The sequence below is a fragment of the Gastrolobium bilobum genome, unplaced genomic scaffold (assembly GCF_033153095.1).
Source record: "Gastrolobium bilobum isolate Gb01-03AN ecotype WA unplaced genomic scaffold, APGP_CSIRO_Gbil_v1 utg54511, whole genome shotgun sequence".
NCBI classification, from domain to species: domain Eukaryota; kingdom Viridiplantae; phylum Streptophyta; class Magnoliopsida; order Fabales; family Fabaceae; genus Gastrolobium; species Gastrolobium bilobum.
In genome coordinates, this window is record NW_026899791.1 from 12656 (window position 1) to 35876 (window position 23221).

General features: G+C 36.5%; 1 protein-coding gene and 1 non-coding gene across 2 annotated transcripts; both read right to left on the minus strand.

Annotated features, from left to right (window-relative positions):
- Nucleotides 1–502: 502 nt before the first annotated feature.
- LOC133293518 (small nucleolar RNA R71) lies at nucleotides 503–609 on the minus strand. The gene has a single exon (XR_009749067.1). It is a non-coding gene; the product is annotated as a small nucleolar RNA R71 (small nucleolar RNA).
- Nucleotides 610–16072: 15463 nt separating this feature from the next.
- LOC133293516 (uncharacterized) lies at nucleotides 16073–16645 on the minus strand. The gene has a single exon (XM_061492090.1). It carries the CDS (start codon nucleotides 16643–16645, stop codon nucleotides 16073–16075), a length of 573 nt encoding a protein of 190 aa, XP_061348074.1.
- Between the last annotated feature and the right edge of the window lie 6576 nt (nucleotides 16646–23221).

The following is a 23221-nucleotide window of genomic DNA, read 5'->3' on the forward strand; positions in this document are numbered from 1 at the left end:
TTGACACTAAGGTACCTTTATTTCTCTTTGATCCTGAACCTGAACGTACTTTTCACAGAAGAAGAGATTTAAGGAAAAAAAAATTTAGAACCAAAATTAGTTGATCATGATAATCATAGGAAGAAATCCTTCCCGAACAAAATTTTAGAGCATTGGCTGCTCCTTCAAGGAATAGACCAGAAAGAGGAGTGATTTTCCCTCCAGCAGAAGCTCTTAACTTCGAGCTTAAACCTATCATGTTCAATATGATTAGGGAAGCTGGAGTTCTCAATGGACTCCTAACAAAAGATCCATACACTCACCTTAATAATTTTCAAGATATTTGTGATAACTTTAGAGCAGAAGGTGTGTCAGAAGAATAATGAGGATGAGGTTGTTCCCTCATTCTCAGGGGTCAAAAGCTAAAACTTGGATGAAATCCCTTGCCCCTGTATCTATACATTCATGGGAAGAACTCGCTGACAAGTTAATAGAAATATTCCTTCCCATGTCCCGTGTGGCTGATGTAAGAGCAGAAATATCAAGCTTTAGAATATTTTATGGAGAAAATCTCTATGAAGCATGGGAAAGATACAAGGACATTATTAGAAAATGTCCTAACCATAAGGTAGAAAAATGGGGAGTTCTCCAAACTTTCTATAAAGGTATAGACCATACTTCTCAATCTTAGTTAGATTTTACTGCATTAGGTTTTTTTCTACAGCCCGTTATGAGATCATGGAAAGCACTACGGAACGATGCCTTCAGTGGCCTCTACAAAGGATGAGTCCAGTCAGAAAACCAAGTATGTTAGAGTTAGACAAACAGACTACCATAGAAGCTCAGCTAGCAGCTCTGATGAATAAAGTGAAGAGCTTAAATGCTGACAAAAATCAGCCTAACGTCAATGTGTCTCAACTCACAACCTCAGACAGTGAGCCTTGCCCAACCTGTGGTGGTGAACATGATTCAATGGATTTCCCTTTGACAACACCAGTCTGTTATGTAGAAAATTTTTGGGGCAGAACTTCACCAACCTAGGGACAACAATTATGCAGGCCGTAGTAGCAACCAAAACTATGGAGGTACCATTTAGAAAGATCAGAATCATAATCCTCAGTGGAGACCACCCACCAATTCAAAACCATACAATAACCAACAACAATCACATCACAACAACATTAGAGGGAGTGGAGCATTTGATCAGAACAGAAGACCAAACAATATTTCATTCCCTAGAGATGAACAGCGCATCTATTCCTTGGAAAACTATGTGAAAAAATATGGCACAAGGAATGATGTTGTTGTTAGAAACATTGGGTCCATTTGGGTCAGATAGCTGCAACCCTCAACATTAGAGCACAGGAAAATTGCCAGGGGATACTGAAGTCCCTTTAACCTCCTCTACAGAATAGGTAAAAGCAATAACCTTGAGAAGTGGAAGAATTGTCAATCAATCCTCAAACACTTCCAAGGAAGCTTCCACAAAAACTGTAAGAGAGCTTGTCAATTTACCAGGAGCACCAACAGGAGTTTTATATCCTGAGCAATAACAAAAGCGTGTAGCTAGTCCAAGTTCAGAAAATAAAGGACCCAAGGAACAAATAGTGTCTGATGAACAAGAATAAGCTCAAGCTGGAACAACTGAAGTAGCAGATCCCCCACAAACGAAGAGCACACCTGTCACATTTATGTTCCCTCAAAGAACAAAGAAGCAGCAAGATGACAAATAATTTGGCAAATTCCTGAGCATCCTAAAGCAGCTTCATATCAACATCCCTTTGGTGGAAGCTTTGGAGTAAATGCCCAAATATGTCAAGTTTATGAAAGACGTTTTCTCCAAAAAGAGACGTATGGAAGAATATGAAACTGTAGCCTTAACATAGGAAAGCTGCAAATACCTGGGCAAACTTTCACCTAAATTGCAAGACCCTGGGAGTTTCACCATCCCTTGTGTCATATGGAACAACTACCAAGGCAAAGCCTTATGTGATTTGGGAGCAAGCATCAACCTGATTGCCACAGGAGCAGCAAAACCTACCACAGTAACATTGCAGATGGCTGATAGATCAATTGTCAAGCCAGAAGGAAAAGTAAAAGATTTGTTGATCAAAGTGAAAAAATTCTTTTTTCCTGCGGACTTCAACATTCTGGATTATGAAGCTGATGTTTACATTCCCATCATTTTGGGAAGATCGTTCCTAGCAATTGGAGGAGTTGTCGTCAATGTTCAAAAAGGTGAACTCACCATGAGAGTTCACGATGATGAAATCAAATTCAATGTCATGAAAGCTATGAAGTTCTATGATGATGAAGAAGACATGGAAGAATGTTCAATGGTGTCTATTCTAGATACCCACATCAACGTAAAGCAAAATGAAGAAGAATCAGAAGAAGTGGAAAACTTGCAGGATGAAGAGCAAGTACCTTACTTGCAAGAGAGAGCACCAGAGCCTCTGAAGAGAATGGAAAAAAGAAAAACAAGTCAAAAGACCATCTGTAGAGCAACCACCTGGGCTAGAATTGAAGCCATTTTCCCAACATTTGAAATATGCATACTGAGGAATGACAGCATGCTCCCTGTTATCATCTCATCATTCCTAAACAAAGATCAAGAATATTTGCTGATTGAAAATATGAGAAAAAATCAAGGAGCTATTGGATGGACCATAGCTGACCTCAAAGGTATTAGTCCTACTTTCTGTATGCATAAAATTTTATTGAGTAACCCAAATAGTTCATCAGTTCAGCACCAAAGAAGACCGAATCCCATTATGAGAAAAGCAGTAAGGAAATAGGTAATCCAATGGTTAGATGCAGGAATTACGTACCCTATTTCAGATAGCAATTGGGTGAGCCTTGTTCAATGCGTTCCCAAGAAAGCAGGCATAATTGTGCAGTTGAATGTAAAGAATGAACTCATTCCTGTCAGAAAAGTCACAGGTTGGAGAATTTTCCAATATTACAGGAAACTCAATACCGCCATAAGAAAAGACCATTTCTCTCTTCCATTCACAGATTAGTGCTGGATCATTTAGTAGACAAAGAATATTTTTGCTTTCTTGATGGATATTTCAAATACAACCAGATTCCTCTAGCACCTGTAGATTAGCATAAAACTACCTTCACCTGCCCTTACGAAACATTTGCTTTCAGAAGAATTCCCTTTGAGTTATGCAATGCTCTAGCAACGTTCTAAAGATGTATGTTCTCTATTTTTTCTGATTTGATAGGAAGGAGTAGAAGTCTTCATTGATGATTTCTCAGTGCTGGGAACGTTTTATGAACATTGTCTGGAAAATCTAGAACAAGTCTTACAAAGATGTCTTTCCTCTAATCTCGTTCTTAACGGGGAGAAATGCCATTTCATGGTAAATGAAGGAATTGTCCTAGGACATAAAATCTCCAAGAACGGATTAGAAGTCAATCAACCCAAGGTAGAAGCCATAGCCAAAATGCCACCCCTGTAAATGCTAAAACTCTCAGGAGTTTTCTTTACATGTTAGCTTTTACCAAAGATTCATCACAAACTTCTCAAAAGTGGCTAGACCCCTTTGTCAACTATTGGAAAAAGATACAAAGTTTGAATTCAGTTATGAGTGCCTAAAATCCTTTGAAGCTTTGAAGGGTAAGTTGGTTACTACACCTGTCATCCAACCTCCAGACTGGAACTCCCCTTTGAACTAATGTGTGATGCTAGTGATCAAGCCATTGTGGTTATTTTGGGACAGAGGAAGGATAAAAATTTTCATAGCATATATTACACCAACAAAACTTTGAATAAAGCTCAAGTGAACTACACTGTCATTGAAAAGGAGCTACTGGCAGTAGTATATGCTTGCGAGAAGTTTAGGCCATATATCCTTGGTTCAAAGATTACTGTCCATATTGACCATGCAGCTCATAGATACCTGTTTTCCAATAAGGAAGGCAAATCTTGTTTGATTAGATGGATCTTGTTGCTGTAAGAATTCAATCTGGAAGTCAAAGAAAGAAAAGGTTGTGAAAACCAAATTGCAGATCATCTGTCCAGATTGGAACATACTGAAGCTGGTATACTTATCAAGGAGATGTTCCCTGATGAGCAATTGTTTATCATTAATGATAAAAGCGTTCCCTAGTTTGCTGACATTGCTAACTATCTTGTAGTAGGATTAGAACCTTATGAGGCAAACAGAATGCAAAAGAAAAAGTTTTTTCATGATTGCAGGAACTACCTATGGGACAAACTACTACTGTTCAAAAGGTGTGCTGATCAAATGATTAAAATGTGCATTCCCGAAGAAGAACAAGCATAGATCTTGTTCCATTGCCAATCATCACCATATGGAGGTCACCTAGGAGGAATCAGGATCGCATCAAAGGTACTCCAATCAGGTTTTTATCTACCTTCCCTTTTAAAAGATGCACTTCAGTTTGCTAAAGAATGTGCTAAATGTCAAAGGGAAAGAAACATAACCAAGAAAAATGAAATTCCCCTTAATCTTTTCTTAGAAGTTGAATTATTTGATGTTTGGGGTATTGATTTTATGGGTCCATTTCCTCCTTCATGTGGGAAAAAAATTATTTTGATGGTTGTAGATTATGTCAATAAGTAGGTTGAAGCTATGGCTTTACCCACAAATGATGCCAAAGTTGTGGTGAGATTTTTAAAGAAAAATATCTTGACAAGGTACAAAATACCTCGCTGTATTATCAGTAATAGTAGGAAGCACTTTATCAACCACCAATTTGAGAAGTTATTGGAGAAATACGAAGTAAGACATAAAGTTGCAACTCCATATTATCCTCAGACCAACAGGCTTATTGAAGTGTCTAACTGAGAGGTTAAGAGAATCTTAGAGAAGGTTGTCAATCCTTCTCGGAAAGACTGGTCTCTCAAATTAGATGAGGCATTGTGGGCTTACAGAACAGCCTACAGAACACCACTGGGTTGTTCCCCATACAGATTAATCTTTGTTAAAGCTTGTCACCTTCCTTTGGAGTTAGAACACAAAGCCTATTGAGCTATCTCTTCTTTGAACATGGATGAGAATTCAGCACGAGAAAATAGGCTACTTCAATTAGAAAAGTTGGAAGACTTCACAGAGAGCACTTATGAGAATCACAAGATGTACAAGGAACGGATGAAGAAGTGGCATGACAAAAGAATAAGGAACATAGAATTTAAAGTAGACTAAAAGGTCTTACTCTTCAACTCAAGGTTCAGGTTGTTCCCTTGGAAACTCAAGTCAGGATGGACTGGTCCATACCAAATTACCAAAGACCTAGGGAATGGAGCCTTTGAAATTCAAGGCTCTGAGCATTGTCGTTTGATACAACACTAACTGATGAGGGGAACATAAAAGATGCAAGAGCTGGAGAAACAGAAGAAGAGAACCTTGGAGATATAAGAGAGCCAAGCATAGCAGAAAGGAAAGCAGTTAGAGAAAGAAGGAAGCCACTAAGATTTAGAGATACATTGTAAATAAAAGAATTGTAACTGAAATAGCAAGGTGTTTAGTATAGGATGACGTGTAAGGGAAAGGATAAATGTGTATCGATATAAATCAATTGCTTTGTACAGATGTCAAGTAACTGAAATAAGAATTGAATCATTTTTTTCTCTCACCTCTGAGTCTCTTCTCTCTTCTCACCCCTTTCTTCGTTTCTTCCTTCATAGATAGAGATAACCTCTATCAATTGGTGCTTTCATCCACGAACTATGGCATCGGAAACACGTAACAGATCCATCGATGATCGTTTGGAAAACACACAAGCTGAAGTAGACATCTTGAAGGAGTAGATGAACAAGCGTTTTCAAGAATTAGCATGTAAATTGGATGCAATTTTTGATAATTACAGAGAACAACCACCACCACACGGTTCCGCGACAACTTCCCACTCTGCATGCTCGCGCGATCATGCGGCATCCAGGAATTTGCGACTCAAGGTTTCAAGGTACGACGGATTAAGCGACCCACAGGGTTGGATCTATAAAATCAATCAATTTTTTGATTTTTATGATATGGCTGAAGATCAGAGGTTGAAGATAGTGCCCTTTTATTTTGAGGGGAAAACATTAGCTTGGTTTCAGTGGGTGCACAAGAACACGGTGATTGATTCGTGGTCTGGGTTTTCTAAAGCTTTACAGAGAAGATTTGGGCCGTCCGAAATGGAAGATTATCAAGGGAAATTGACATAATTGATTCAATTGGGAACGGTAATGGAGTATCAAGAGCAATTCGAGACAATTTCCAATCAGGTAGATGGATTGTCTGAATCCTTTCTTGTAAGTTGTTTTATTTCAGGATTGAAACCTGAAATTTTACATGATGTTTCCTCCTTTCGCCCAACGTCCTTAACCCATGCCATGTCCTTAGCAAAAATCCAAGAGTCCAAAATCCAATTAAAGAACAACCCCCCAAAATTACACTCTTCTTATCCTCCATTGTTACCCACACCTCTTCACCCTTCCAAAACAACCCAGAATACAAACCCAACCAAGACTGCTTATCCAGTTAACACTACAAATACACTCAAACCCGATTGGAAACGGCTAACACAAAGCCAAATTCAGGAACGCAGAGACAAAAATTTATGTTTCACTTGCGAAGACAAGTATTTTTTTGGTCATAAATGTAAGGCTTCTGTTCATGTGTTGATTGTGCCTGATGAAGAGGAAGTCGAAGAATTCCATTCACTAGTTGATTCTTCCCTTTCTCCTCCTGGAAATGATGTGGATGAGTCTATTACTACTATTCCTCAAATCAGTTTCCACGCGTTAGCAGGTGTGATTGTCCCTCAAACATTGCGATTTACAAGCTATATTGGTAAATCTGAGTTCTCATTGTTGGTGGATGAAGGGAGCACACATAATTATATGCAATAACAGAGGCAGTGAAGAAATGGAGACAGTATTTGCTTGGCAGACGATTTCTCATTAGAACCGATCAAAAGAGTTTAAAGGCTCTCTTGGACCAAGTTATCCAAACTCCAGAGCAGCAATATTACCTCACCAAACTCTTGGGATTCCAATATACAATAGTCTACAAACCAGGCAAGGAAAATCGTGCAGCTGATGCCTTATCAAGACAGCCTGATATCATGAGTTTCATGGCCCTTTCAGTACACCAATTTGATATTTTGGATGAATTACGGGAAGAGAATCTACATTCTGCATTTTTCCAGCAACACCATCAACTTTTAACAAACTCCAACAGTGCAGATCATGGCTTGGAAATCAGAGATGGATTAGTATTAAAAAAAGGGAAATTGCTCCTTGATCCTCACTCACCTTTGATTGATAAGGTTATGAAGGAGTGCCATTCCACACTGACTGGTGGTCATTTCGGCATACAAAAGACAGTTGCTAGAGCTTCTACAAGCTTCCTCTGGCTCGACATGCACAAGGATATTAAGAGGTATATTAACTCTTGTATAGTTTATCAACAAGTTAAGGTTCCCACTCAGAAACCTGCAGGCCTTCTGCAACCAATTTCAATACCTGAGAGAGTGTGGGAAGACCTCTCCATGGACTTCATCATTGGCCTTCCTAACTCCTATGGGCACACAGCAATCTTGGTAGTGGTTGATAGACTTTCCAAGATGGCACACTTTGGAGCCTTGCCAAAAAAATTTAATGCTGTGAAGGTGGCCACTCTTTTTACAGATATGGTATGTAAACTCCATGGCATTCCAAAGTCTCTCATCTCAGATAGAGACCCCATATTCCTTAGTACATTTTGGATGGAATTGTTTGAGCTAAGTGGAACAAGTTTGAAAAGATCCACTGCATACCATCCACAATCGGATGGTCAATCCGAAGTAGTGAATCGAGTATTGGAACAGTTCTTGCGATGCTTTGTAGCTGAGTCTCCTAAGCACTGGTTCAGATTGACAGCTTGGGTAGAATTATGTTACAATACTGCATCTCATGCAGCAACTGGCATGTCCCCCTTCAAAATTGTATATGGTCGTGACCCTCCTGTAATACTAGACTACATTCCCACAACAGCCACAACACCTGAGGTGGACACATTATTGACTGATAGGCAACTGCTGCTACAACAGCTCAAGAGTAACTTACAAAAAGCCCAGCAGCTCATGAAACATCAAGCAGACAGCCATAGAAGGGATGTCCATTACAAACCTGGTACATTGGTGTGGGTTCGCCTTCATCCCTATAGACAACAATCACTTGCTGCCCGTATTTCCAATAAACTTGGGTATAGGTACTTTGGACCCTATCCTATTGAGAAAAGAGTGGGAAAGGTTGCTTACAAACTCACCTTACCTGCCTCAGCCAAGATCCACCATACTTTCCATGTGTCACTCCTCAAACTGTTTCAAGGGGACCATGATATCCCTTCATTTCCCTTGCCAGAGTTATTTACTGGTGGTTTGCCTGTTATGCAGCCTAAACAAGTGTTAGCCTCTCGACAGCATCAGGATGGTACAATTGAAGCTTTGATATTATGGGAGGGAATGCCTGCTGAACAGACTTCATGGGAAGGTGTAGCAGAACTCCAACAGCAGTTTCCTAACTTCAACCTTGAGGACAAGGTTGTTTTCAATGGTGGGAGTATTGATACAACACTAACTGATGAGGGGAACATAAAAGATGCAAGAGCTGGAGAAACAGAAGAAGAGAACCTTGGAGATATAAGAGAGCCAAGCATAGCAGAAAGGAAAGCAGTTAGAGAAAGAAGGAAGCCACTAAGATTTAGAGATACATTGTAAATAAAAGAAGTGTAACCGAAATAGCAAGGTGTTTAGTATAGGATGACGTGTAAGGGAAAGGATAAATGTGTATCGATATAAATCAATTGCTTTGTACAGATGTCAAGTAACTGAAATAAGAATTGAATCATTTTTTTCTCTCACCTCTGAGTCTCTTTTCTCTTCTCACCCCTTTCTTCGTTTCTTCCTTCATGGATAGACATAACCTCTATCATCGTTCCTCCAAAGTCAATGGACATAAACTGAAGTTATATTCTGATGATACCTTCAATGACAAAGAGGAAAGTATCCCTTTTTCTGATTCCATATAAAAATTGAGCACTAAGTCTAGCTAAAGTCTTAAAATTAAGCGGTAACTGGGAGGCAACCTAGCTTTTTAACTTTGTTCCTTGGCAGAAGCAATGTTTTTGGGGTGGTCTTACTTGACCATATAACTTCCAAAAAGGGGGAACGTTTGATGTTCCACCCTATCCTCTGCATATAAAAAATCGTCCCGTACCAGGAACATAGTTTTGGGATAGTTAACCAACCACATAATCCCATCTTAAAGAAAAAATATATATATTTTTCGTATATATGTTATTTCAAGATTGTTTCATAGGAAGACGTTCCCAACCTTATTGGATGAGAATGCCATGTCATAGGGGACACTTGTCTTTGTTGAGTGACAAAGTACAACATGAGTCGTTACTAACTTGTACTCATTGCATATTTGGGAAACGCGCACAAAAAATGCAAGTGTCCACTCAGCCATTAAGATAACTATTTGTCCCCCTCTCTCTCCCACGATCCTGCCATAAACCGTTTCATTTGCTCAACCTTGCCCCCAGAAGTCATCCCCTTGATTCCTGGCCACTCATTTTGAAATGTTCCCTGTAACACCCCAAATGTAAATACATATAGGGTGCTCCTTCATCATGCATTCAACGCGCGGAAGTCTAAATTTAAACTTTACGAATGCAAATATCAGAGTGCGGAATGGAAACACATAACCATACTTATTCCATATAAAATTAAAAGCGTTAAAACGTCAATACAAAATAAATAACACTAAACATTATTTAATGTAATCCCAAAAAGATTAACTAATCATAAATAAAAACATAATTTATGCCGCATCATAAGCCCAGTCATAATGTGGTTGTGGTTCCTCTAGCCATTGTGTACTTAGTGCTTCATCGAAATCATAATGTGGAAAAGCTTCTATTAATAATTTCATAGCCTCAGTCCATAGGCCTCTATCTGTTAGATCCTTTAGTTTCTCTTCCCAGGTAGGTGGAGTTTCTTCTTCTTTACGTACCAGTCTCTTACCCTTTCTTTCCCACATAACTTTCTTATTACTTTCTTTCATCTTTTCCTGAAATGGGTGGTCAAAGGGGGTGAGATTTTGGGGAAAATCTCAGTAAGGTTCACAGCTGGAGCATTCTCCAACTATGACGCTTACTCCTGCAACAGTTTATAATAACAATACAAAATGGAACATTTAACATCATCATATAAAAATATCATGCCATCATCATCATCATCATATTCCTGCCGGCTTTTACGGACTTACGGAGATACCCAGAGTCCTCGTCAGGTTGCAACTGGAGTATCAGTGCACAGGCCAACATTTAATAGCATGGTTTTAAGTTTCAAAAATATCATAATCACATAATGTAAAGCACTATAAACATATTGCAGTCAGACCATAACTTATCATAGTTTCATAATGGTGGCATACATAGAGAGATTACTTCAACAACTGTAAACACTTACAGTACTTGTCGTTCTTTACTTGTATACTTTCAACTTTTGATCTCTTTACTTGCCTGTTTGCTCCCTTGACTCCCTAACATCATCATATCATCTTTTAGTAACTTATATAACATTCAACATTTGTGTTTTATCCATGTATAGGTCTCGGCTTTGCAGGTTTAATTACCTAGAGGAGTTGTTTTGCTTACTTACCCACTTGTGTAGGTTTTAGGACATTATTAGGTCATCATAACACTTAATAGAATTATTAAAGATTTCATTCTAGGCATGTATAGGTTCGGCCACCATAGATAGACATCTAGGAATATAATTTTTAAAACATGCTTTCAATTATATTATTAACTTAACATGGTTAGATCCTTTCAACATTAATCAAATAAAACCTCTTTTAGCTACATACCATTCGGCCTTATTGCCCTAAAATACCTAAGGGATTACTTCTAAAACATGCTTCTAACATTATTGATAATTTATCATATTTAAATCCTAGAGCATCATTCAAAACATCATCTTATATATTCGGCCAACTAAGGTTATGATCATGCAAAATTGATTTAGAACCTAGGCTACTAAACATGCTAATCTAACATCATCATTTCATCATCTTTCATATCATTTAAACATCTCTTCATGCTTATAATTATCATACATGGTTCGGCCTTCTAGGGATCATATACTTAGGATATCACTTTCATGCTTTTACATGTCATTCCTAACCAAGAAGGTTCATAGGCTTACCTTTGATGATGATCAACGACTTAAGGAAACACTTCTTGACCTTTGACTACTTTGAATCTTCTTGAATGAACTTCCTTCCTCCTTGAACATACAAGGCCGCAAGCTTAAAGAGAGGAGAAGAGGGATTTTCTTGCTTAGAGATGAACGGTTCTTTGGTGGAATTATTAGGAAGAAGGACTAAGATCCAGGCTTGTATTTGATCTTGGAACAATTAGGTATTTCTCACTAACACACTCACCATTTCGAAGCATTCATGGACTTCACAAAATGAACTAAACTCTTTGTTCTTTCCTTTGGTAGTGCCGCGGCTATAGAGGGAAAAAGGAGAGACTAAAGCTTGTTCAAATAGGCAACCTAGAAGCCTTGTCATTACTTGATTGCTGGTAGGTTTCGATCACATTAAATGAGAGTAAGGTGGTTATTTGTTGTCATAGGTTAGATTGCTTAATTTAGGGACAAGAACATGATGTCAATTTCCTTGATTAAGGAAATTTAGTGATTGCTTGATTTAAGGAATTGATGATGTGTGACTAATCGTCATTAAAAGTTGCTCCCTTGATTTAAGGGATTGATGAGGTGTGACTAATCGTCATAAAGGTTGCTTCCTTGATTTAAGAAACAGAATTATTTGATTGATTGACATATTGTCATCAATTTGCTTGATTTAGGGAAAGTGATTGACTACTAATCATCATAATCCTAACTTCCTTGTTTAAAGGAATTTGACTGGCTTGACTTAAGGAAATTCGATTTGCATTTAATGGCTTGAAAATCAAATAAAATCAAATTCATTTCCTACACCTAGGCCGCGGATTTTAAATGCTTGGAAGGAAAAGATTTCCTTTAATTTTGGACCATGATTTATTCCTTAAGATTATGGACCTTTAACCTATTAACCTGACCTAATTTGTGCCTATTTTTCCATGATTTTATGACACTTTAAATTGACTTCTTAGAGCTTGTTTTCTCTAGTAAAACCGTGGGCTTCTTGCTTGTAGGGAAAGAATTCTAATTTAATTCCTAGTCATATAGTACTTCTTTAGGTTTATTATGTCATGGCCTTACTTTGGGCTTTAACTTGATTTCGGTTTCATTTACCTTATTGGACTTTACTTTATCATATAGAGCTTTCTTTGTATCACTTGGACTTGTCCACATTAAATGGAATTAAAACTTCCTTTGTTGGGTTATACTTTGATCCATGAATTCATTGGATCCCTAATGCTTATGTCTTTGGTCCATTGGACCCATACTTCTAATTTACTTAATCATAAACTATTTCATCTGAAATGTCTCGTTTATTAATTATCATAATTCTTCATTAATCATGATACAATATTTAGGGTTGTTATATTCCCCCCACTACTTTTTCAACTTTCCACTACAACCTTCCACGTGCCCAAATTGCCTTCCCTCTCTTTTCTGCATGCTTATTTAACTTCCCTTTCTCTTCACATTTCAACTTTATCCCTCTTTTCGAATTTCAAAACCCTTAAGTTTTTCTCCATCGTAAAGAAAACTCTATTACTTCAAATCCTTACATGCATACGAGTCAAAGTGTATATAAGCAACTCCTAGAGCTCTTGGAGGAGTCTACTGCATCTGCTCCTTCTAATTCCCTACAATTCATACTAGCAATCTGACTCAAGTCTCCAATATAAATGCAACACAAGGAAGAGACAATGGCTATAAGCCAGGTATCTTGAATAGCGATTGGATTGTCGATACCGGTGCAACAGATCATATTGCACACTTCATTTCATATTTTTCTTCATTCTATAAAATTAAACCTCTCTTTATAATCTTGCCAAATGGCTCTTATATTTTAGCTTGCTATTTAGGCACTATACACCTAACACCTATGTTTATTCTTCAGAATTCACTTGATGTATCTCAGTTTCATGTCAACTTAATTTTAGTTACCAAATTTATTGCAACCCTCCAATGTTCACTCACTTTTGATAGTGAATTTTATTTTATCAAACAGATCCATCCGAGACGATGATTGGTACAGTTGAAAGGAGCAATGGCCTATATATGATAGTTAATAAAGAGGTCCAACAATCAAAGCATATCAACAAGTCCAAAAATGTTGTGGCACTGTTAACACTGGAATGGACGCACCCACCCTATGACATAGATGACTGGGACATCTCTCAAAAGCTGTGTTGCATAAAATGTCTTTGTAGTTTCCTTTTATTCCTTTCATCTATGTAATTCCTTGTGATGTATGCCACCTAACCAAGCAGCGATGACTGTGGTTTACTTCCAATGATAATAAAACAAATAAGTGTTTGATTCGCTACATGTAGACATTTGGGGGTCCATTCTCTATAATGTCCATTCATGGCCCTCGTTTCTTTCGTACCACGGTGGATTACTCACATTTTACATGGATATTTTTAATGAATAGCAAAAGTGAAGCTCGTCAACACACCTGTGATTTTACTGCCTTTATTGAAATACAATTTAGCGCTTCGCTTAAGGTTCTCCATATTAATAATGGGTTTGAATTCATCATGAATGAATTTTATGCACAAAAGGGCATCATCCGTCAAACAAGTTGCATTCAAACTCCACAACAAATGGCTTAGTGGAGTACGGACATCAACATTTGTTGAATGTAGCTCAAGCATTCTTCTTTCCAACCAATCTCCCTCTTCAATTTTGGAGTTATGTCATGCTTAATGTTGCTCATATCATCAATCGGTTATGCACTCCACTCCTTACCAATTAAACCCCATATCAAAAACTTTGTGGAACTCCTCCTTAACTGATACACTTGAAAGTCTTCAGATGCCTATGCTATGCATTCATGTTGCATGCGCATTGTACCAAGTTCAGTCCTAACTCATAAGGCTATATTCCTTGGGTTTAAAGAAGGAACCAAAGGATACCTTATATTTAACCTTTATTCTAGAAGTTTTTTTGTATTTCGCAATGTAATATTTTATGAAGCCCACTTTCCATTTCACTCCTCTCATATACCAGAAACCACTACTGCAACACCCCAAATTTTTAACAATTTATAATAATAATAATAATAATAATAATAATAATAATAATAATAATAATAATAACGAAGATAGTCATAAGTTAATCAATAATTATAATCAACTCAAAATCAATCAAGGCATTTTATTTAGAATAATTATATCTCAATAAATCAGCATAATCAACTCAATGATATTTTAATAAGAATAATCATCAACTAACATATTCAGCACAACATTAATCACAATATTACATAAATGATAATAATCACAACTCAAATATTCATCATAATCCAATCAAGTATCAATTTTCATTATTAATCATGTTTAAGTTCATTTAGTGTATTTAGTGGGAAGAGAACCATGGTAAACCCGAGAAATAACCATATTGCCAGTCTACCCCGTGATCCGAGAAACCCTGTTGCCAGCCACATATAATCACAATTGGCCATCATCAAAATATCAAATCCTAGTGTGCAAAGTTGCTACTAGTATCCCGGGAAACCCGATTGCCAAATACCACTTTGGGAAGAACGGAAACATCATTGTCACATTATGTAATATCAAAGGCATAAAGCCCAAAAAGTTGTGTTCATCACTTTATGAGGTACCATCCCAAAGTTATCCTCCCACTATTAATTAATCACAATCACACATAATCAATTCAATCATAAATCTCTTATTCAGAAAGTTTCCTTAAAAGGATTATAATTTCATAATTTGTAGAATTATTCAAAAAGATCCATGTACATAATCAATTTTCATATCATAATCATAGTTTCCAAATTTATTCATATATCATATCATAATCATAAGACTCATACATCGCACATAATCATAATTTCCAAAATAATAAAATATTCTAATTATCACATGTAGTGATATAAATCTAAAAATTACCTATATATAAAAAAATGTTCACACAAAACTAACCTAAGAACACCTAGGGATTAGGATTACCTGATCTTCATATTTGCTACCTTCTAGAATTTGGGGAAGAGAACTGGTTTGTAACCAAAGGAAGATAAAATAAAAAAATAAAAAAAATAAAAATAAAATTGAAGTAAGGAGAGAGAGAGAGAGAGAATAAAGGAGAAGAAGAGTAAATGAGAAATGTTGAAAAGTGAATTGGTTTGTTAGGCTAGGCCTCTATCAATAGTTGAAGTTTTGGGCTCGGATATGGGTTTCGTGCAATTATTTCCTTATTCTTTATTGATGTATCTGGCTCAGATATTGGCTTCCTACGCTATTTCCTTTTTATTCTTTATTTCTTATGGCTCAAAATATCGCTAACTCATTACTGACTCATTATTGACTCAATGCTGACTCATCATATCTAATCAAATTACTAATCAAACATTACCAATCAAATATTAATGCATAAATTACCAATCAATTAATAATTCAAACAATCCCAATTTTTCATCTAATCATATATATATATATATACACACACACACACACATTATTATTATTACTACTAATTTATAATTTATTACTATTATTAATTTATTGTATTATATAATACTATTATTTTCCTGGCATATTACATTCTACCATTCTTAAAAGACGTTTCGTCCTCGAAACTTAAAAGTTTGAGCTTCTCAAATTAACTAAAAAGCATAAGGTACTAGAATTTTAAAATTGTAGCACACAAACAAATTAGCAAGCAAACAAATTAGCAAGCAGACAAAATGGTATAGGACAATATGAATTATAGGATAATATACTATCATTTTGTGTATTTTTATGCTATTGAATTGCTAACTAATGTATTGCTAACTCTTACCCCTCCCTAAAAGAAAAGTTTATTCCCCGAAACTTAATTGCGTATCTTCTTCGAATAAAAATGGGTATTTATTACGCATATCGTCTTTTGCCTCTCATGATGTTTCTTCTACCTTTTGACTCCTCCATAAAACTTTAACTAGTTTGATTGACTTATTTCTCAAAATTCTTTCACTTCTATCAAGAATTCTTATAGGACGTTCTTTATAGGTGAGATTCTTATATATCTTGATAAACTCAGGCTGAAGCTTGTGCAAAGGATATGGTATATACTTTCGGAGTTGAAATACATGGAAAACATCGTGCACATTCTCCAATTCCATTGAAAGAGCTAGTCTGTATAACACTTCACCAATTTGCTCAATGATCTCATATGGGTCAATATACTTTGGACTCAGCTTGCCTTTCTTTCCAAATCTCATCATCCCCTTCGTCGGTGATACTCTTAAGAGTACTTTTTCTCCAATCTCGAATTCTACTAGCTGTCGTCGTTGATCTGCATAAGACTTTTGTCGATCTTGAGCTATTTTTGTCTTTTCTTGAATTACCTTAATTTGTTCCATCGATTCTTGAATCATATCTGGACCCACAAAGCCAGCTTCTCGAAAATCATTCCAACATAATGGGCTTCTGCACCTCCTACCGTACAATGCTTCGTAGGGTTCCATATCGATGCTCGCATGGTAGCTATTATTGTAAGAGAATTTGACTAAAGGTAAACATTTATCCCAAGATTGGTTGAATTCCAAGGCGCAGGCTCTTAACATGTCCTCAAGAGTTTGAATCGTCCTCTCCGTCTGTCCATCTGTAGCAGGATGAAAGGTTGTACTATATTTGAGTTGGGTACCAAAAGCTTGTTGAACCTTAATCCATAAGTTTGATAAAAAAACCTCGTATCTCTATCTGAGACTATGTCCTTTGGGACTCCATACAACCTCACTATATCTCGCACATAAGCACCGGTCAACTGGTTCAAACCCCATGTGTTTTTCATCGCGATGAACCTTGCAGTCTTAGACAACCTGTCAACTATTACCTAAATATCATTCTTGTCTCCTCTAGTTAGAGGTAAACCCGTGACAAAATCCACAGAAATTGTCTCCCATTTCTCCCTCGGAACTTCCAATGGTTGCAACACTCCTACAGGTCGTTTGTGCTTGATTTTCACCTTTTGACAAGTAAGACACCTTGCTACAAATTTAGCTATTTCTCTCTTCATCCTTGGCCACCAAAAACTCTTCTTCAGATCTTTGTACATTCTTACTCCTCCTGGATGAACTGAGTAGGGCGTATTGTGTGCTTCTTCTAACATCCCGTGTTAACCCGGTTTGTTAACATGTCATCGTATTAAGCCACGCTTAATTTAAAAATGCGGAATATCTTTTTCTTTTCAATTATGACGTCGTTATACTTAGCCAAGTTGATTACTTTACCATTTTCATAAAAACATTGCCTGTATGTAATTGCAATTCAACAACAACTAGAATACCTCATATATAAATAATTGTGAGTATCTAAAATCACGGAACTGCAACACGTAATCCGGACATAATCCTGATACATTATTAATACTCAAATCTAAACTAAGACATAGCCAATCAACATGCATGGACAATCCCCATGCTCACCAAATAAGGCAACAAAGCCCAACAGCAGTCTCAACTCAATATCATAATAAAGGCAGAAAACATAAGCAGCATCCAATATCCAGTCATGTCGGCATACAACAAGTACATAATCAACTAAGCTCCAGCCTCCTGTCGCTAGAGGAATCAACCCCCGTATTACCTGAACCTGAAATATGTGCCCCAAACGTGGGGTGAGATCTCTAACAAGAAATCTCAGTAAGACAAGGGGTCCTCAAGGATCTTCCACCCCAAGCTCACTTACATGTACAATATAAGTTCAAAAGCAGTTTAACAATATAATTTCCAAAATAGTGCAATGCAGCATATAATAAAGACATATGTGTTAACTATTCTACTGATCAGAGAAGTGTAGGAATCCATAGACCCACACGGTACTAGCCATTCGCTGCACCCGCCCACAGGATCGCCCCCTGGCCTCTTAGAGGCGTAACACTACGTACATATCATAAGCAATTGCACTTAATAGCTCCATAGCATTTCAATAAAATAGTACATGAAAAAACATCATGCATACAACCATCCCCCATGGGAAATGGTGGAACCAACAATGGCTAAACCGAGGACAAGAAAACTTACCTCGTAAGCTAACTATCCAAGCCAAGAGTCCACGCTAGCTCAAGGTCACCAAAAAGCACAATCACAGTCTGTTTATACCAGAATTAACATCAATACTCTTGCTCTATAATTTCATGTCAAAAGTAATACGTTTTCTTTCTCATTTTCGCTTACTGCAGGCTTTTCTCAAAGCCTTAAGCATTAAACTACGTTTACTCTTTTTAAAACTTTAATTGCATATCTTCACCAAAAATTCTAATATTTTAATATGTTAAACTAGACATCTCCAGCTTTACAACGACATATTATACACCTCAATCGAAGTTGTATAACTCCGGTTATGTTTTACGCAAAGTGACTGCTGTAACCGGAAATTCCAGCAACCAAAAACGCAACTTCAAAATGACACTAAGATCAAACCACTTATCCAATGGATAAAATAGTTTTACAGAGTTGTAGCCCTATGTGTTAGCTTCACATAGGTTTAAATGGCACTCGATTTGGAGCTCTGTAGCTCAAGATATCGAATTTTTACCGAAACAGGTTTGTTGCTGTCCCAATATCCGGATATCATATCCGGATATGCATATCCGAATATTTCGCGACAGAATGCAGTTCTGCATTTCGCGAGATATCCGTCCAAAGGTTCATCTTTTACCAATTTAATAAGTCCAAGACTCCATTTTTATACCCTTTTAGGTTCATATTCAGATTACATATTTGTTTAACTCTTTAAACATGCCAAGACATCTCTTTTAAGCATTAAAACTCAAGAATAAAGGTGGTAGCACTTACCCAAGCTTAAAAATCAGCAAGAAAAGCTCATGGAGCTCACCAAACAACTCTTCCAGTTCTGACTTGGTCCCAAAACGAAAATGACACACCAAGGTTGGTTCTTTTCTTCACAAGATAGCTTCTTGGAGCACCAAACACCAAAAATATGACACCACAACTCCAAAACCAGAAACTCAGAACCTCACACCTCACAAGACAGTAGCAAGAACTCAGAAACAAGGTCCTCTCACCCTCACAAGGTGGCTCACACCAAGGTATGTTGATCAAGAGAAGAAACCATGATCAAAGATGGTGTCTTTGGTGAGAAAATGGAGAAGAAAGGGAGTAGCAAGGTGGCTGGTCTCACACACTCAGAATTTCTCACGCTGGAGGCTCACCAAATAGACCTAGGATCATGTACCAAGACTATATATAGTCACTTAAGTTTTAATCGCACAGTATTAACATTAATTGCTACGCTTAGACTTTTAATCTCAAACTCAGGATTCTTAACCTACTCAATTTTACAAGATTTATCATATTTTTACTTTATTTTTCGCAGCACCTTTTCGATACGCGCTTTTCCATAGCCAGTATCAGTTCTGGCACCAGTTCTTATTATTTTAACTTGAAACTTGAAATCATAGTCCTACATATTATTCTAGGAATATTCATGCACTTATTATAATTTTCCGGGATACTTCATCGGTACGCATTTATACCGACTAGCAGAACCGGTATCTGCACTTTTCGTCATAAAAGCGACTTTCAGCATTATTACACACTTACTATAATTATTAAAGCCTTATAATAATTATTAGGGTCAATTATGGAGTTATTTCCTAATTTCACATAATTAATTAATTAATTTCCTTAATTAGCGATGCGGGTTCTTACACTTCTCCTAAAATCTTTCTCTTTATGCTTTCATTGTCTGGCACGCATAAGCTACCCTTGAACTTCATTGTGCCACCTTCGTCAATTTCAAAGTCTACAGCTTCTCCCTGACTTTTCTTCTCCTTAATTCCTTGCAACAAAGAATCAGATGCTTGCGCTTTGTGGATCTCATCAAAGATAATTGTAAGAACTCGCACAGCTAAATAATTAATCAAATAAGATTATCGATGCCGGAGCATGGATTTGATGAAGATTATGAATAATTATGATAAGAAAATTATTTAGAAAGTCGAATAATGCTTGAAGTCACTTTCTGAAGAAAAGTGCAGATACCGATTCTGCTTCACGGTATAAATGTGTACCGGTGAAGTATCCCGAAAAATTATAATAAAAATATAAATATTCTTAGAAAAATATCTAGGTCAAGGATATCAAGTTTGGAGTAAGAATAATGAGAGGTGATGTCAGAACTAATATCTGCTACGTATAAAATGTGTACTGGCAAAGTGCTGCGAAAATTATAAAAAATATAGGATAATTCCTAGAAAAATGTCTAGGTTTAGAATCTAAATTTTGGTAGAAAAATGATTAGCGGAGCTATTAAAATTAATACCGACGGATTAAATTAGTGCGCCTATAAATAGGAACTTGCACACAAATGTAGGGAAGATTCTATGCATCCTATGTGCCTCTCTTGCTGCCCTTATGTTTAGCACCTTCTCCATGCACTCTCCTCTCCAAGAAACCATTCTTCCTCCATGAAAAAAACTAATCAAGACACTATCTTTCTTCACCATATAAACATCCCACTATTCTAGAGTCTTGAAAGCCACCATCTTGAAGGATAAAAACCTCTTCTTGGAATGTCATGGATTCTGTTTTGGTGAGGGTGAGAGGGCTGCCTCCCCTTGTTTTGTTGGTTTTAGTCACTTACACACACATTGGACCATCAATGAGCTCCCTTTATAATGAAGGAACCCATTTTCAACATGTCATTTTCGTGCTTGTGGTGAGGCAGAGATGAAGAGTGGCTCAAGAACATTATTGTCCCTTCCTTTTGCTGTCTTGAAGCTCATGTGTATATGCCTCAACACTTCCCTTTGTGTTTTCATGAATATAACATGATTTGAATATGTAAAATTATGAGTTTTTATAATTTAAACGTTGGTGAACATAAGTGTTAAAATACATGCTGAGTCGATGGGATAGATGTATCTAGTGAAAGATGGAATTTTAATGGATAATTTCCTGCTAGGCTGCTGTTTTTGGCCTCTGTCGCGAAATATCCGGATATGGCATATTCAGATATCATATCCGGATATTGAGACAACAACAAACTTGTTTCGGTAACAATTAGATATCTTCAGCTACATAGCTCCAAATCGAGTTCTGTTTGGACTAATGTGTAGCTAGCACATAGAGCTACAACCCTGTAAAATTTCGTAGCCATTGGATAAATGGTTTGATCACGGTGTTAGTTTGAAGTCGCATCTTTGTTGCTGAAAATTCAGTTTGCAGCAGTCACTTTGCGAAAATCATAAATGGAGCTATACAACTCCTATTGAGACATAAAATATGTCGTTGGAAAGCTCGTGATATCTAGTTTAACATATTAAAATCTCAGAATTTTTGGTAAAGATTTGAAACTGAAGTTTTAAAAATGGTAAGCAAAGTTTGTTGTCGTATTCATAAATAGAGTTGAATTCTTTGAAATGTTCCTCAAGGAAATGAATTATAGACTCTATGGTACTTGTAAGTGATGTTTGTACGACTAGTGCACTTGCTAAACGTCCAACAAGCAAAAACTTGTTGAACGTTTAGCAAGTGCACTAGTCGTACAAGTAATAAAATGACGAGTAAAGATCGTTCCCACGAGGAATTGTGTTCAAGCACCAATAAACCATAGAAAACTAATTTGAATCAGATAAGAATTTATAAAAGTCATGAATAATTTGTCACCAGAAAATTGATTGTAAGTAATTTGACACAAAATAAATATGGATTAAGAATTAATAAAACAACAAGTAGTCAGAAAACAACTTTCCTCCATAATAACCCATGTAAAAACTGATCATATGATGAATTCTTTTCCATGTGATGTTAATCAACCTTTTACTTATCATCAAGATGTAATCCCTTACTACCCTGATAGATACATTAATCAGAAACCCCAATCCCTTGGTTATCTCTTTCTTAATACATGCATGACATACTAAAGTCTTAAGATTACATCAGAACTCTAGCATCAATCCCTTGAGTACTAGAATTCTGATGTTGAGATTATCAGATACAGAAGTCATATAAACATCCCTGTTCTACACTACTTCCTTGATAGAAATAATTAAATCAGAAAATATCAAATCAACACATGAAAAATACTTCATCATATTAATCAGATCAACATAATATTATCATGGAGTTCTATTGCATTCAGACTACAAAGACTCTACTCAGACATGATTAAGGAATAGACAAGAGAAGAAGAATCAAACTTCATTTCCATGTTGAAAGTCTTCAATCTCCAAACTATTACAAAGAAATCCTACTACAAAAACTAAAACACTAAGAGAATTTAGAGAGAAGTCAGACTAAAGTTTAAGAGAGAGAGAGATTATATCAGATAAGAGGAGGATCACTATTGAATTTATCTATGTACTCCTTAATCCTTCTCATTCTCTTCTTCCTTTTCATTTACTCTTTTCACCACCTTTTCTACAACTTTTCTTTTTTTTTAACTTCCTTCCTCCTTTTCTTCCAACTTTCAACACTTTGTGTTGTTTTGATTTCCCTTTTTCCTCATTTCCTTTTTTTTTTCCTTTTCCAAAACAAGAACTTTGTGCCTTTACTTCCTTTTTCCTTTTCATTCTTGTTTTTCTCCAAATTTCCAACACTTAACACTTAATAATTTTATTCATTGCAGAAACACCTTTCTCCAACAGAGCTTTCATCCTTTACCCCTTATCTGACACATAATCTGAAAACTTAGGATCTGGAGTAAGTGCAGGGCTCTTAGTTTTATCACAACAAGTTTAGGCTTAAGGCTTCCATGCAATAGGAAAATTTGGTTCAAAAGAAAAATGCCTCAATAAACTCTACATTACAAACCATGAACTATTTCAAGTTAGAAACAGGGCAAGTTCTAGAGTTACTCATACAGTGAAGTGCTCTCTGAACAAAAAAATTTATGTATAGACTCTATGTCTCACAGTTCAGAGTGCATGCTTGAATTCCTCTATATACATCAAACTGATCTCTCTACTCCTCACATAGCATGAGTCATGCAAACATATCATTTAGCACACATGCAAGGATTTCAAATTGCATCAAAAATTTTTGATCAATCATGTAAAACTTTGATCATCCTATCCT

Excerpts from the sequence above, each read along its gene's own strand:
- LOC133293516 (XM_061492090.1), bottom strand. The coding sequence starts at position 16,645 with ATGGAACCCTACGAAGCATTGTACGGTAGGAGGTGCAGAAGCCCATTA.